Consider the following 17,491-nt stretch of genomic DNA (forward strand, 5'->3'; position numbering starts at 1 on the left):
ACTCGTGGATGAAAACTATAGTTAATGAAGAAAGGAGGGGAATTGGTAGAAGAATGATATAGGTCACAGGTTCTCAAACTCGGTCCTCAGGACCCCACACGGTGCATGTTTTGCAGGTCTCCTCACAAAATCACAAGTGAAATAATTAGCTCCACCTGTGGACCTTTTAAAATGTGTCAGTGAGTAATTACTACACCTGTGCACCTGCTGGGTTACCTGCAAAACATGCACTGTGTGGGGTCCTGAGGACCGAGTTTGAGAACCTATGATATAGGTTATTGTATGCAAACTCAGCAAATGGGAGGTAATCCATACAGTCTTCCTGAGCAGGGGACATGAACATCAGTAAGAAAGTTTCCAGATCTTGGTCGACTCTTTCAGTCTGTCCATCAGTCTGGGGATGGTAGGCTGAAGAGAAGTTCAACTTGATTCCTAGGACAGAGCCGAGAGCTTTCCAGAACTTGGCGAGGAATTGAGGACCCCGATCAGAAACTATTTCCTGTGGAAGGCCATGCAAATGAAAAATCTATGAGAAAAACAATATGGATAGCTGAGGAGCAGAGGGAAGACCGGTGAGGGGTATGAAGTGAGCCATCTTCGAAAATCATTCCACAATGACACAAATGGTGTTGTGCCTTCTGGAGACTGGCAAATCGTTTATGAAATCCATAAAGATGCGAGTCCAAGGCTTTTGAGGTGTTGAATGTGGATGAAGAAGACCCGAGGGAGATGTTCGTGGACTTTTTTGTTGAACACACTTGGAACAGGCTGCTACAAATTGAAAGACATCCGTTTTAAGATGAGGCTACCAGTAGAATCGCTGAATGAACTTGAGAGTCTTAAGACCACCGGCATGACCCATGAAAGATGAAGAATGAGCCCAAGTAAGCAATTTCCTGCAAAATTTTGGTGCTACAAAAGTTCTCCCCAGAGGAGGTAGAGGAACAGTACGAGTTGAAGCAAATGAAGCCAGAATCAGAATAAATTGTTTCTCAAAGGAGTTGAGTGAATCAACCGTTTGAAAAGAACGAAAAAGTGCATCTGCTCTTCAATTTAAGGTTGCTGGGCGGTTAATAGTTTAAAGGAGAACCGAAAGAAGAAGAAGAGAGCCCACCTGGCTTGCCATGGGTTTAAACAACGAGTTTAAACAATGGGTTTAAGCCATCATGGAAGGACTTGGAGAAGACGGAATGGGAGAAGATTCTGAATGATCAGGACTGAGGCTCAATGTTAGTTGATTAGGAAGAAGAAAAAGGCCTCAAGTCAGTTTGAGAGGTTTCCTGTTAAGGACGAGGTTTAGCTTTCTTATGAGATGATTTTCCAGTTCTGCCCATTCTTCAGCATAACATTACGGAGATTAAAGACCAAGGTCAGGAGGCCAGTAGCAACATAGCAGAAGTATTGAACTGTGGAAATAGGGAGACATCCGTGAGCATAGACCCCCAGTGGCCATCGGTTACAGAAACATTGTGAGGTCAGTTGTTTATGGGTAATAGCAAGAAGATGCCATTCTTGAGCGGTAAAGTAATTTATAGGAGCCAGCAACTGGAGCCTGCTACTGTCCTGGACACATGGACTGTTACGCCGTAGCTATACTGAAGCCCCAAAAGCGCTAATTGGATCTTACGGGGATTGAGGGGAGCAGGAGGAAAAAAAAACCCAGCAGCAGTCAAACAGTATGGAGGATGTAGTCAGCACAGTCTGCCACCAGAGGGAGTCGACAGAGCAGGAGTGGAGGCCAGGCAATAATAATAATTAAAGCAGTTCAGGCGACCACTTACTGCCCAGGTAGGGCTGCAGCGGCAGAAGTCCCTGCCGGAAATCACTGAGGCTGTAGTGAAGGGCACTGATCATGGGCTGTCAGTGTCTGTAGCTCCCAGGGAAGCGGCTGGTTTCAGGAGGGCATGTGGCTATATTGCCAGTTTTCAAGATGGCACGTCTGGCAGGGAAGTCCAGATCAGAAGAAACTGGCCGGCTATGGTGGGTGAACAAAGGTCAGTAATAAGGCAGGAGAGGAGAGGTACCAGGATGCAGTGGCACAGGGTAGCGTATGTGGCTGCACAGGAACCACACCTGTATGTCCTCTATAATTCACAGCTCCACCAGATTTCCCCCGTAGCACCATGGGTTACGAGGAGAGGGGAGATGCCGGGACACTGCTGGAGTGATGACAGGCAATCGCTCCATGTTTCCCCGCTGCCTCGACTCAGGGCTTCAACGGTCGGACAGTAGGAGAAGGCAGGCTGCGGGCAGGTGAGCTGACTAACTTGACGTGTCCCTGCTGAGGCCACCAATCCCCGTAGTATGCACCACATCAGATGCCGGGAGAGCAGCTCCGCTCTGTGTCTCCAGTCGCGGTCACCGCTGATCCCCAGTCAGCCTCTCCACATGACTCCAACAGCACGGCTAGGCACAAGAGTGGACAGGGCGCACAACCCTCGGTGAGTAGCAGCGCTACCTCGCTGAGGTCTGGTCCGTGGTGGGATCCGGGAGTACGCCACAACCTGCAAAAGCCAAATGAATGGCTCCCCGGCTCCGCAACCTACAAAACACACAGAGGGGCAAGAAAGGGCCCGAAAGAGCCCGTAGGACAGCTGTAAAAGGCAGAAAGGACCTATATAAGCAGGAGCTCCTTTATCCTGCTGCCTTTCCAGTCAGGCCACACACCCCGTGACATCATTTATTGATGTTGAAAATAAAAGTAATGTAGATTTTTGCACCAATCTAAGACTTGCGAATCTACTTTGGGAGCCACCTCCCTTTTTTTTTTTAAACATTCCCCAGCTGGACGAGGATAACTGGAATTCCATTTCTTGGAATTCTAACTTCCTACGGGCGTAAACAAAAAATTTCCATCAGCTGTTTTGGGATGTTTAAACACAGTTGCCTTAGTTTTTAACACAGGCTTTGCTGCCTCTTCTAAGAAAGAATGACTTAGCACTAATTAGCTTAGGTATGTCCACTGAGCTGAGACCATCCGCAGTGCAATGAGTCCTCATCCTCCAACGAATCCTCATCTAAATCATGTGTAGACTGTGAAGATGTTGTATCATGTCTATGTGATTTACTTACCACCAGCCTCTCAGGCTGCTTTTTTGAGAGGCTAACAATTCCCTAGGTGTATAAACCTCAGAATTAATGTTGCATGTAAGGGTTAATAGGGAAACCTATCACTGATATAGGAGCTGGTATAAACTGCTCAGCTACATTGGATAATGTCTGTGCAAAGTAGCCCATTGAAGGTTCACCAGAACCTGTGCCTGCCTCACTGTACACGTGGGTAAGCGTTGTCTCGACCCAGCGGGGAGTTGTTGGAGCGACTCTAAGGTGCGTATAAGATGCTTTTTAGAAAGATCACTCCAAAAAAATAGTAATACTAAAATAAAAATAGGATTTTAATACCTACCGGTAAATCCTTTTCTCCTAGTCCGTAGAGGATGCTGGGGTCACTTCAGAACCAAGGGGTTATAACAAAGCTCCAAAACAGGCGGGAAAGTGCGGATGACCCTGCAACACTGATTGACCAAACTTGAGGTCATCATCGGCCAAGGTATCAAACCTGTAAAATCCGTGTTTGCCGCCCGACCAAGTAGCCGCTCGGCAAAGTTGCAACGCCTAGACACCCCGGGCAGCTGCCCAGGAAGAGCCCACCTTTCTAGTAGAATGGGCATTCACCGAATTCGGTAATGGCAATCCTGCCGTGGAATGAATCGTACCTCTGATCCAGCGCGCAATGGTCTGCTTAGAAGCAGGATACCCAATCTTGTTGGGAGCATACAGGACAAACAGAGCCTCTGTTTTCCGAATTTGAGCAGTCCTTGCGACATAAATTTTCAAAGCCCTGACCACATCTAGGGACTTTGATGCAGAGAAGGTGTCAGTAGCCACTGGCACCACAATAGGCTGGTTTATATGGAAAGAGGAAACCACCTTCGGAAGAAATTGCTGCAGAGTTCTTAACTCCGCCCTATCTTCATGGAAGATCATGGAAGGGCTCTTGTGAGACAAGGCCGCTAACTCAGGCACCCGCCTTGCGGATGCTAAGGCCAACAGTATGACCCCTTTCCAAGTGGGACATTTTAACTAACTCCTGTAGAAGTTCAAACCAATGTGATTGAAGGAACTGCAACACCATGTTAAGATCCCACGGTGCACATGGAAGTTGGATGGGCAAAACCCCTTTCACGAACATCTGAACTTCTGGAAGGGAGGCCAACTGTTTCTGAAAGAAAATTGATAAGGCCGAAATGTGGACCTTAATGGAGCCCAATTTCAGACATGCATCCACACCCGCCTGTAGAAAATGGAGAAAAACGTCCCAAGTGAAACTCTTCCGTTGGAGCCTTCTTGGATTCACCCCAAGATACATATTTTCTCCAAATACAGTGGTAATGTTTAGATGTTACTCCTTTCCTGGCCCGAATGAAAGTGGGAATGACTTCTTCTGGAATACCCTTTTCGGGCTAGGATCTGGCGTTCAACAGCCATGCCGTCAAATGTAGCCGTGATAAGTCTTGATACATGCACGACCCCTGCTGCAGCAGGTCCTCGCGAAGAGGAAGAGGTCGAGGATCTTCTATGAGTAAATCTTGAAGATCTGGATACCAAGCCCTCCTTGGCAAGTCTGGGACAATGAGGATCGCCCGAACCCTTGTTCTTCTTACAATCTTGAGAACTTTTGGAATCAGTGGAAGTGGAGGGAAGACATACACCGACTGAAACACCCACTGTGTCACCAGTGCATCCACTGCTATTGCCTGAGGGTCTCTCGACCTGGAACAATATCTCTGAAGCCTCTTGATGAGACGAGATGCCATCATGTGTACTTGAGGGACTCACCAAAGATCTGCCACCTCTGCGAAGACGTGTGGGTGGAGGCCCCATTCTCCTGGATGGAGATCATGTCTGCTGAGTAAGTCTGCTTCCCAGTTGTTCACTCCCGGAATGAAAATTGCAGAGAGCGCTTGCATGTTTTTCCGCCCAGAGGAGGATTCTTGTCGCCTCTGCCATCGCCGCTCTGCTTTTTATTCTGCCCTGACTGTTTATGTACGCCACTGCTGTTATATTGTCGGACTGGATCTGTACGGGTAGATCTTGAAGAAGATGCTTTGCTTGTAGAAGGCCGTTGTAAATGGCTCTCAACTCCAGAACGTTTATGTGAAGATAAGTTTCATGACTTGACCATCTTCCTTGGAAGCTTACTCCGTGTGACTGCCCCACAGTCTTGCAGACTTGCATCCGTGGTTACCAGGACCCAGTCCTGAATCTCGAACCTGCGACCCTGCAGTAGGTGAGCACTGTGTAGCCACCACAGTAGCGAAATTCTGGCTTTTGATGACAGGATTATCCTCTGGTGCATGTGTAGATGGGATCCGGACCACTTGTCCAACATATCCCACTGGAATACCCTGGTATGGAATCGGCCAAACTGCAAGGCCTCGAAGGCCGCTACCATCTTTCCCAATAACCCAATGCATTGATGAATTGACACTCTTATCTGTTTCAGAATTTGACCATTTTCTGGATTTCCAGTGCCTTTTCCACTGGAAGAAAAACCCTCTGTACTTGTGTCCAGAATCATTCCCAGAAAGGATAACTTTGTTGTAGGTTCCAATTGTGATTTTGGAATGTTTATGATCCAACCGTGTTGTTGAAGCACTGTCGGGGAGAGTGCAATGTTCTGCACCAACCGTTCCCTGGACCTCGCTTTTCTAAGGAGATCGTCCAGGTAAGGAATTATATTGACTCCTTTCTGACGAAGGAGCACCATCATCTCTGCCATCACCTTGGTAAAGACCCTCGGTGCCGTGGAGAGTCCAAACGGCAACGTCTGAAATTGGTAATGACAATTCTGTACCGCGAATCTCAGATAAGCTTGATACGGAGGATAAATGTGATCATGCAAGTAGGCATCTTTTATGTCCACTGATAACATGAAATTCCCTTCCTCCAGACTGGAGATCACTGCTCTCAGAGATTCTATCCTGAATTTGAACCTTTTCAGGTATAGATTCAGAGATTTTAGGTTCAGGATTGGTCTGTCCGAGCCGTCCGGCTTCAGAACTTTGAAGAGGCTCGAATAAAAACCTTCTCCCTATTGTGAGAGGGGAACCAGGACAATGACTTGATCCTGGCACAATTTTTGTATTGCTGCAGTTACCACCTCCCTGTCGGGGAGAGAAACTGGTAAGGCCGATTTGAAAAAGCGGCGCAGGGGAACGCCTTGAAACTCCAGTTTGTACACGTGGGACACAATTTGTAAGACCCACGGGTCTAGGCCAGAATGAACCCAGAACTAACTGAAAAGCTGCAGACGTGCCCTCACTCGGGCGGACTCCCGCAAGGGAGCCCCAGCGTCATGTTGTAGACTTGGCAAAAGCAGGTGACTTCTGCTCCTGTGATCCTGGGGACGCTGAGGACCTTTTTCCTCGTCCCCTTCCTCTACCTGCCAAGAAAGGGGAACCTTTACCCTTTTTGTATCTATTGGGCCGAAAGGACTGCATCTGAAAGTGATGAGGTTTCTTTGCCGGCGTAGGAGGATAAGGCAAAAAAGTTGATCTACCTGCAGAAACTAAAGCATCTAGTCCATCACCAAACAAGGCCTACCCTTTATACGGGAGAGACTCCATATTTGTTTCGGAATCTGCGTCAGCATTCCACTGGCGATTCCACAACGCCCTCCGTGCCGATACTGCCATGGTATTGGGCTCTTGGGATCAAGAGCATCTATCTCTCATAGCTTCACGCATGTATGCTGCAGCGTCTTTTATATGACCCAACGTAAGGAGAACCTCGTCTCTATCTATAGTGTCAATTTCAGAAGACAAGTTATCTGACCACTTTTCAATAGCACTACTCACCCACACACAGGCAATGGTAGGCCTGAGTAGAGTCCCACTGGCCACATAAATAAACTTTAATGTAGTCTCCAACTTGCGTTCTGCCGGCTCCTTGAGAGCAGCCATCCCAGGTGCAGGGAGAATCACCTTTTTTGTTAACCGTGACAGGGCCGTGTCTAAAACGGGGAGGGGGGGGTGACTCCCACTTTGTCCTGTCCTCTACCGGAAAAGGATAAGTAGCCTGAATTCTTTTGGGGATCTGAAATTTCTTTTCAGGGTTTGCCCAGACACCCTCAAAGAGAGTGTTCAGTTCATGAGAAGGAGGAAACGTTACATTAGTTTTCTTTTCTTTATAAAGGTAAACCTTCTGCTGAGGTAAAGAAGGGATCTCCGTAACCTCTAACACCTCCTTTATAGCCACAATCATGTACTGAATGTTTTTAGCTAATTTTGGATCTATTGCCCTGAAATCACCAGTGTCGACACAGGAATCAGCGTCCGTGTCGGTCTGTATAACCTGAGCAAATTACCTCTTATGGGACCCAGAGGGATCCCCTGTGGATGAAAACACAGAGTTTTGACAAATCACATCTTCCACAGACTTTCTCCAGGTTTCTGCATGAGACTCAGACTTATCCAATCTCTTACTGATATGACTCACACTATCACGTAATTCTTTCACCCATTCAGGCTCATGGTGTGCCGGGAGCGCCACCACATTACAACTCTGTGTCCCCATAATGGCTTCCTCAGGGGAAGAACACCCTGCCTCAGACATGTCACACACGTGTACACCACACCACAGACACTCCGGGGCTTATAGGGGACAGACCCACAGTAAAATCTGTCAGAAGGATACAGAAGGAATTGCCAGCTCACAACTCAGCGCCAGTAATAAATTGTCTGTGAAACACAAAATGTCTACAGAGCTGCAGCGCTTTTATAATTACGCAATGTACATAGCACCAAATTTCACTGCGCCCCCCCTGTTTTGCACCCTGATACCTGTTTCAGCAGTGGAGGAGGACCAGCGGTCTTCTCTGCAGCCTGGAGGGAGAGAAAATGGCGCTGAGCAGTGTGCTGTCTGTCTGAGGAAGAAGCCCGGTCCCCGTAATGGCGCGCTTTCACACAGACTTAGAGAGACTCATGTTTATACTGGCGGGGGTAGAACTGTGCCGCAGCAACTTATGCCCCTAATCTGCCAGTCCTATAAGGGTTCATGCTGCCCAGGACGCCCCCTCCCCCCCTGCACCCTGCAGTGCCTGTGTGTGTGGGAGCACGGCGCTCAGCGTTCCCCCCCCCGCTGCGCGGTACCTTTCTAGTCGTCCCGATGTTGAAGAGTCTTTTCCTCTTACACTCTGTCTTCTGACTTCTGGCGCTGTAAGGGGGGTGACGGCAGGCTGTGGGAGTGAGCACATAGCCGCAGCTAGCGTTCAGTACCCCTCAGGAGCTAATGGTGTCCTGTCAGCTTAGAAGCAGAGCCATGAAACTCACAGAAGTTGGTTCCTACTTCCTCCCCTAGGTCCCACGAAGCAGGGAGACTGTTGCCAGCAGTGCTCCCTGAAAATAAAAAACCTAACCTAAGTCTTTTCCCGAGTGCATCCAGTCTGCCTGGGCTCAGATTCTAAACTGAGGTCTGGAGGAGGGGCATAGAGGGAGGATCCAGTTCACACTCTGGAAAAGTCTTAAAGTGCCCATGTCTCCTGCGGATCAGTCTATACCCCATGGTTCTGAAGTGACCCCAGCATCCTCTAGGACGTATGAGAAATAAGAAAACTTATGGCTGTTAAAAAACAGCAGCCCTCTGACCATGGTCTGGCTCCTGCCGCAACAAACAAAAAACTGACGTGCACATTCGTGTAGATGGTGACACTACAACTACTGGATGATCATTGTGAATGTCTGAGGTATTGATACAATGCAAATTTGTTGAGACATTGTTTCTTTTTCAGATGGAACCATGGGTCGTGCACGTGATGCGACTGGCAAAAGGGAGCCATTGGTTTTGGTGAGACCGGCATTTGTTTGTTGGTGATCCATTGTAGACAGTGGGGTACATTTACTAACATTCGTAATTTCCGAAAATAGGTCAAAGTTCAATCACGAATGACATCGACAGTGTAAAACTGCAACTTTTTGAATTGATTACGATGGATTTACTAAGCTGTCGTATTCGTATTTTTCTTTTCTTCCGATGTCGATGTCATTCGTGTTTTTTTACCTAATTTGACGGCAGTGATTAGCAAAACACTGCCGTTTTTTTTTACAATCAATCTCGGCCGGATCTGTGTGATCCGTGCTGGGGTTCGTATTTTTTTTTTTTTTTTAAATTAAACAAAGTAAAATCCTAAAAAAAATTGCGTGGGGTCCCCCCTCCTAAGCATAACCAGCCTCGGGCTCTTTGAGCCGATCCTGGTTGCAGAAATATGGGAAAAAAAATGACAGGGGTTCCCCCATATTTAAGCAACCAGCATCGGGCTCTGCGCCTGGTCCTGGTCCCAAAAATACGGGGGACAAAAAGAGTAGGGGTCCCCCGTATTTTTAAAACCAGCACCGGGCTCCACTAGCTGGACAGATAATGCCACAGCCGGGGGTCACTTTTATATAGCGCCCTGCGGCCGTGGCATCAAAAATCCAACTAGTCACCCCTGGCCGGGGTACCCTGGGGGAGTGGGGACCCCTTCAATCAAGGGGTCCCCCCCCCCAGCCACCCAAGGGCCAGGGGTGAAGCCCGAGGCTGTCCCACCCCATCCAATGGGCTGCGGATGGGAGGGCTGATAGCCTTTGTTGTAAAATAAAAGATATTGTTTTTAGTAGCAGTACTACAAGTCCCAGCAAGCCTCCCCCGCATGCTTGTACTTGGAGAACCACAAGTACCAGCATGCGGCGGAAAAACGGGCCCGCTGGTACCTGTAGTACTACCACTAAAAAAATACCCAAAAAAACACAAGACACACACACCGTGAAAGTATAATTTTATTACATACATACACACATACATACATACTTACCTTATGTTCCCACGCAGGTCGGTCCTCTTCTCCAGTAGAATCCAAGGGGTACCTGTTGAAGAAATTCTACTCACCAGATCCAGGGGTCCAGGCTCCTCGGCAAATCCAGGGATAATCCACGTACTTGAATAAAACAAAAAAACGGTTGCCCGACCACGAACTGAAAGGTGACCCATGTTTGCACATGGGTCACCTTTCCACGAATGCCAGAAACCCACTTTGCCTTCTGGCTAAGTGGGTTTCTTCAGCCAATCAGGGAGCGCCACGTTGTAGCACTCTCCTGATCAGCTGTGTGCTCCTGTCTTCACTGACAGGCAGCACACGGCAGTGTTACAATGTAGCGCCTATGCGCTACATTGTAACCAATGATGGGAACTTTCAGCTAAGCGGTGACGTCACTTTAGGTCAACCGCAGGGCAGAAAGTTCCCATCATTGGTTACAATGTAGCGCATAGGCGCTACATTGTAACACTGCCGTGTGCTGCCTGTCAGTGAGGACAGGACCACACAGCTGATCAGGAGAGTGCTACAACGTGGCACTCCCTGATTGGCTGAAGAAACCCACTTAGACAGAAGTCAAAGTGGCTTTCTGGCATTCGTGGGAAGGTGACCCATGTGCAAACATGGGTCACCTTTCAGTTCGTGGTCGGGCAACCGTTTTTTTGTTTTATTCAAGTACGTGGATTATCCCTGGATTTGCCGAGGAGCCTGGACCCCTGGATCTCGTGAGTAGAATTTATTCAACAGGTACCCCTTGGATTCTACTGGAGAAGAGGACCGACCTGCGTGGGAACATAAGGTAAGTATGTATGTATGTGTGTATGTATGTAATAAAATTATACTTTCACGGTGTGTGTGTCTTGTGTTTTTTTGGGTATTTTTTTAGTGGTAGTACTACAGGTACCAGCGGGCCCGTTTTTCCGCCGCATGCTGGTACTTGTGGTTCTCCAAGTACCAGCATGCGGGGGAGGCTTGCTGGGACTTGTAGTACTGCTACTAAAAACAATATCTTTTATTTTACAACAAAGGCTATCAGCCCTCCCATCCGCAGCCCATTGGATGGGGGGGGACAGCCTCGGGCTTCACCCATGGCCCTTGGGTGGCTGGGGGGGGGGGACCCCTTGATTGAAGGGGTTCCCACTCCCCCAGGGTACCCCGGCCAGGGGTGACTAGTTGGATTTTTGATGCCACGGCCGCAGGGCGCTGTATAAAAGTGACCCCCGGCTGTGGCATTATCTGTCCAGCTAGTGGAGCCCGGTGCTGGTTTTAAAAATACGGGGGACCCCTACTCTTTTTGTCCCCCGTATTTTTGGGACCAGGACCAGGCGCAGAGCCCGATGCTGGTTGCTTAAATATGGGGGAACCCCTGTCATTTTTTTCCACATATTTCTGCAACCAGGATCGGCTCAAAGAGCCCGAGGCTGGTTATGCTTAGGAGGGGGGACCCTACGCAATTTTTTTTAAAAAAATAAGCACTTTCCCACCCCTTCCCACTGATATACATGCACGGATCTCATGGATCCGTGCATGCCTATCCAAACACGAATAAAAAAAAAAGTTCTGTTTTTTTTTAGCACTTTTTTACGAGTTGTAATTTTTCACGGCAGTGTTTGTTCTTTTTTTGCTTTGCACTTCTTAGTAAATGACCGAGATTCATACTTAAACAGCCGCGTTTTGACCGATGGTGTATTCATTCGTAATTTTTTACCTGAACTTGCAAAAAATTACGAATGCCCTCATCACTGCCGTGATTAGTGTTTAGTAAATGACCGAGATTAACCGAGATGACACTTTGAAGAAAAAACGGCATCTCGGTCAAAATCGGGAGCTTAGTAAATATACCCCAGTGAGTAGTATCCATCTACAGTGGAAGAAGCCTGGACACCAAGAATCCTAGCGGCGGAACAGTGGGCGAAAGTAGATCATGACAAATCGGGACCACAGGCATTTAGGGCGCCTAGCAACCACCAATCATACCAAACGCATCAGGAAATGCACCAACAGTACAATGCTGGACCCAGCCAAGCAGTCCCAGATCTGGTGAATTGGAGGGCCACGTGAGATGTGGTAGCACGTCAGACTGGTGCTCTGAAAACCAATCCAAGCCTTTCGGCCACTGTTCCGTCGCTGAGAGCATACCTAAAGTTTAACACTAATGCTATAGCTGTTTTTATGGTAATTATTTTGGGCAATAGAGTAGGACCTGCAGTATAGTGGGGTCTCTTGTCGGGGGCTGCAGGCTTAAATGCATTGAGCAATACATGAACTAAAACTCCACTGTTTATTATTGTTAGTTAATATAGCGAGTGCAAGACACATTTATGTATGTAGTAAGGCTACTGGGAGACCTTAGATTGAGCAATATTGGATCTGGCCATTACATTCCCTAAAGTCATAACCTCAGAACTGCACAGAGCAGGAACTATTAATCACAAGTAATTAGGAATGTGTTCATCATGAACAAGTCCACAATTACCGTCTGAAGGTTACACAATTATTTCAAGTCTACACTGATATTTGAGAATAAAGCCTTTAACAGAAAACACCCCTGAAGAAGTCACTATTGACGAAACGCGTTGGTAACACGCAATTTGGATTTAGAGTGAATTGGAGTGGATAAGAACAAGCCCACCCATGCAAGGGTGACAACAAGTGCAAAATGCTTGTCTTATGATTATACAGATATGTACTTGTGATAAGTTTTTAATCTGTTTTACTTGAAGTTCTAGATTCAAATTTCATTTTATTTCTGAATCTTACACGAATTGTATTTGGTGAGCTCAGGTCTACTGTATAGCAGGAAATATTTCATACCTGCATCATCTAACAAAATGCATATAAATTAGGCACTCCACAAAAAAACAATACTAATTATATTGTATACATACATACATATATACACATTTATATATAATCACTAATAATAAACTTCTGCTTGTTACTTTTAATAACATTATAATAAGTGTGTAATAACTCTCTATGTGATATTTGTCAAGGATAGCCTTGTGTTAGAAACACCCAACTGAGAATAGGGCTGATGGCGGAGGAGGGTGTAGGATAAGAGATTGCTGTAGTGACTGAGCAATGAGAATATGTGACTACTGTAATAAGTGTTTATTACTCACCTGTGCTGATATCTGTAGGGATCTCCTCCTCCTTACACTGCTGATCACCCCTCACATACGTCTCTGCTTCTTCCTCTATATCTTCTGCCTTCATATCAGTCACATACGTCTCTTCTTCTCCCTCTATATCTTCTGCCTTTATATCAGTCACATACGTCTCTTCTTCTTCCTCTATATCTTCTGCCTTTATATCAGACAGACGTTCTATCTAAATAACCAAAAAATAAAGATATTTATGGTAAGAACTTACCGTTGTTAAATCTCTTTCTGTGTGGTACAATGGGCTCCAAAAGGATAACATCGGGTGTAGAGTAGGATCTTGATCCGGGGTACCAACAGGCTCAAATCTTTTGACTGTTCCCAAGATGCACAGCGCCGCCTCCTCTATAACCCCGCCTCCGTGCACAGGAGCTCAGTTTCGCTAACCAGCCCAATGCAGTAGCAGGTATCAAAGATGACAATCGCTCGTAGCCAAGTACACCGCACACTCCCCACAGGAAAGGGTGTCAGCTGCTAATGCCAATACCAACCCAAAGAAGCTAAGTGCGTCAGGGTGGACGCCTTGTGGAGCCCAGTGTACCTCGCAGAAACAGATTTAACAACAGTAAGTTCTTACCATAAATCTAATTTTCTGCTGCGGGGCACACTGGTCTCCACAAGGATTAACATCGGGGGATGTCCTAAAGCAGTTCCTTATGGGAGGGGAAGCACTGTAGCGAGCACAACAACCCGGTGTCCAAAGGAAGCATCCTGGGAGGCGGAAGTATCGAAGGCATAGAACCTTATAAACGTGTTCCCAGAGGACCACGTTGCCGCCTTGCACAACTGTTCATGGGTCGCACCATGGTGGGCCGCCCAAGAAGGTCCAACCGACCAAGTAGAATGGGCTTTAATGGTAGCAGGAACCGGATGACCAGCCTGTACATAACCATGTGCAATTACCATTCTAATCCACCTGGCCAAAGTCTGCTTGGAAACAGGCCAGCCACGTTTGTGAAAACCAAACAACACAAAAAGAGAATCAGATTTCCTAAAAGAGGTAGTTCTCTTCACAGATACGGAGAGCCCGTACCACATCCAAAGACCGCTCTTTGGAAGACAACTCAGGAGAATTAAAAGCCGGAACCACAATCTCCTGGTTAAGGTGGAAGGAAGACACCACCATAGGCAAATAACCTGGCCGCATTCTAAGAACCGGCCGTTCAAGGTGAAAAATGAAATAGGGAGACTTACAGGATAAGGCACCCAAGTCCGATACCCTTCTATCTGAAACAATCGCCAGCAAGAAGAGGACCTTAAGGGACAGCCACTTAAGGTCAGCAGAGGCAAGAGGGCTCAAACGGAGACTCTTGCAAGGCCTCCAAAACCACCAACAAGTCCCAAGGGGCCACATATGGCACATATGGAGGCTGAATCCGCAGCAAACCCTGAGTGAATGTATGGACATCAGGTAGGGTAGCTATCTTTCTCTGAAACCAAAGGAACAAAGCAGAGATGTGAACCTTGAGGGATGGCAGAGATGTGAACCTTGAGGGAGGCCAGACGCAGGCCTAAGTCCAGGCCCTGTTGTAGAAAGGCCAATAGTTTGGCCGTACTAAACTTCGAAATGTCATGATTATGAGACGCACGCCAAGTGAAGTAAGCATTCCAGATCCTATGGTAGATCAGAGCAGAAGCCGGCTTACGGGCCTTCAACACAGTTTGAACGACCACCTCAGAAAAACCCTTGGCCCTGGTAAACACAAGGGCCCTGAACGAGGAGGTCCGGTCGTTGTGGAAGTAGAAGGGGACGATCCCACGAGAGTCCCAGTAGATCGGAGAACCAGTGCCATCTGGGCCACGCTATAGCAACCAGAAGTAGGTTTCCGCCTTCTTGCTTGAACTTCCGTATTACTCTGGGCAGGAGTGACACCGGAGGGAACACATAAGGTAGCTGAAAGTTCCATGGTATTGCCAGAACGTCCACGAACGCAGCTTGAGGATCCCTTGTCCTTGCTCCGAAAACTGGAACCTTGTGATTGTGTCGAGATGCCATCAGGTCCAGATCTGGAAGGCCCCACTTGTCCACGAGGAGTTGAAACACTTCTGGATGGAGGCTCCACTCTCTGGCATGTACGTCCTGATGAATGAGAAAGTCTGCTTCCCAGTTTAGGACCCCCAGAATGAACACTGCCGATATGGCTGGCAGATGATGTTCCACCCACTGAAGAATCTGTGATACTTCCCTCAATGCCATGCGGCTTCGAGTGCCGCCCTGATTGCTGTACGCCACCGTAGTGGCATTGTCCGATTCTACTTGAACAGGTCTCTTCTGTATGAGATGCTGGGCCATTGTCAACGCATTGAACACTGCCCGCAGTTCCAGAATATTTATCGGGAGTATAGACTCCTCCTTGGTCCACCGACCCTGAAGAGAGTGCTTTTCCAACACTGCTCCCCAACCTCTTAGACTGGCAGCCGTCGTCAGCAGGACCCAGTTGGATATCCAGAAGGGACGGCCCCTGCACAACCGTTGGTCCTGGGGCCACCAGCTCAGTGACAGGAGGACCCCCGGAGACAAGGAGATCATGTGAAACCTGATCCGGGGAGGAAGGCCGTCCCACTTGGACAGAATCAACTTCTGCAGAGGGCGAGAATGGAATTGAGCATACTCCACCATGTCGAAAGCCGACACCATGAGACCTAGCACTTGCATTGCCGAATGAATCAACACTTGCGGACGAGATAGGAAGCATTGAATCCTGTCCTGAAGTTTCAGGACTTTCTCCTTAGACAGGAACAACTGCTGGTTGTGAGTGTCCAATAACGCTCCCAGGTGTACCATGCTCCGAGCAGGAACCAGGGAGGATTTCTTCCAGTTGATCAGCCACCAGTGGGCTTTCATGCACTGGACCGTCAGATCGAGATGACACAGGAGAAGATCTGGCGAATTCGCCAGGATCAACAATTCATCCAGATACGGCAGGATCCTGACCCCTTGACGGCGGAGTGAAGCTGTCATGACCGCCATAACTTTGGTGAAAACTCGGGGAGCCGTTGTCAAACCAAAGGGTAACGCCCGAAATTGGTAATGTAGGTTGCCCACCGCAAACCTCAGGTACTGCTGATGAGCTATAGCAATAGGAATATGCAGGAAGGCATCCTGTATGTCCAGGGAGACCATAAAGTCCCCAGGCTCCAAGGCCAGAACAATAGAGCGCAGAGTTTCCATACGAAAGTTGGGAGACCCGCACATGCTTGTTCAAGGACTTCAGATTGAGAATGGGCCATGATGACCCGTCCGGTTTTCAGGACTAGGAACAGCATTGAATAGTACCCGTTGCCTCTTTGAGCTAGAGGAACCTGTACCACCACTCCGGTGGACAGGAGGGAGTGCACCACCAAATGCCAAGTGTATGCTTTTGCCGGATCCAGAGGCACATCTGTCAAACAAAATCGATGAGGGGGACGATTCTTGAAAGGTATGGCGTAACCTCGAGTGACGACTTCCCTTACCCAGTTATCCGAAGTGGTCTGCAACCATTCATGGGCAAAACCTAGAAGTAGGCCCCCCACCTTGGGATCCCCCAGTGGGAGGCACGCCCCGTCATGTGGCAGGCTTGTCAGTTATGGAAGCAGGCTGATGGGCGGCCCAGGCACGCTTCGGTCTGGGCTTGGCAGGTCTGGAAGCACAAGCTTGCTTTGGGTACGCCTGACCTTTTGCTTTACCTGGAGTACGAAAGGACCGAGGGAAAGTACTTTTAGCCTTCTGTGCGGAAGGAGCCGTACTAGGTAGGCAAGCAGTTTTAGCAGTAGCCAGATCAGCCACAATCTTATTGAGGTCTTCTCCGAAGAGAATGTCTCCCTTGAAAGGAAGCACCTCCAGGGTTTTCTTGGAATCCACATCCACCGACCAGAATCTCAACCAAAGGATACGTCTTGCCAAGACAGACGTAGTAGCAGCCTGGGTCTCGAGCACCCCGGCATCGGAGGCTGCCTACTTAAGGTACAGAGAAGCCGTGGTAATATACAAGAGACATTGTCGAGCATGCTCAGACGCATTGGAAGGCAGATCCGCCTCAAACTCCTAAGCCCACGCCTCAACAGCTTCAGCAGCCCAAGTTGATGCAATGGTTGGCCTATGCACAGCCCCCATTAGGGTATAAATCGCTTTTAAAAAACACTCCACATGTCTATCCATCGTTCCTTCAGGGAGGTGACGGTAGTTACTTGTAGAGCAGAGGAAACAACCATTTCCTCCATTACGTCTACGGCCTCACTACCACGCAGTGTGGGAGAAGCCCCAGCGTCATTGCCACGTGTAGCAGACATAAGAGCGTGCACAATATCGGGAAACCTGGTACAAGGTGTAGCAGCACTATACCTTGCAAGAACACTCGGTGATGTGACTATGACAGCACAAACCGGGAGTTCAAGAGATATAAATCGATATGGTGACTATAAATCACAAGGAAAAATACACAGTAAGTATATCTTGTGATACAATCCTATATTATATACAGAAAGAAATCTGATA

At 47.9% G+C, this 17,491-nt stretch overlaps 1 protein-coding gene across 2 annotated transcripts in view; it reads right to left on the reverse strand.

Moving 5' to 3' along the window:
• LOC134984137 (oocyte zinc finger protein XlCOF6-like) overlaps positions 1–17,491 on the reverse strand; it is a 48,884-nt gene that overhangs the window by 14,995 nt on the left and 16,398 nt on the right. For both annotated transcript variants that reach the window (XM_063949764.1, XM_063949763.1), the window contains exon 5: positions 12,976–13,183. In XM_063949764.1, the coding sequence (XP_063805834.1) occupies positions 12,976–13,183 (208 nt within the window). The remainder of the gene's footprint in view (positions 1–12,975; positions 13,184–17,491) is intronic.

This window comes from Pseudophryne corroboree (genome assembly GCF_028390025.1).
Source record: "Pseudophryne corroboree isolate aPseCor3 chromosome 3 unlocalized genomic scaffold, aPseCor3.hap2 SUPER_3_unloc_38, whole genome shotgun sequence".
NCBI lineage: Eukaryota > Metazoa > Chordata > Amphibia > Anura > Myobatrachidae > Pseudophryne > Pseudophryne corroboree.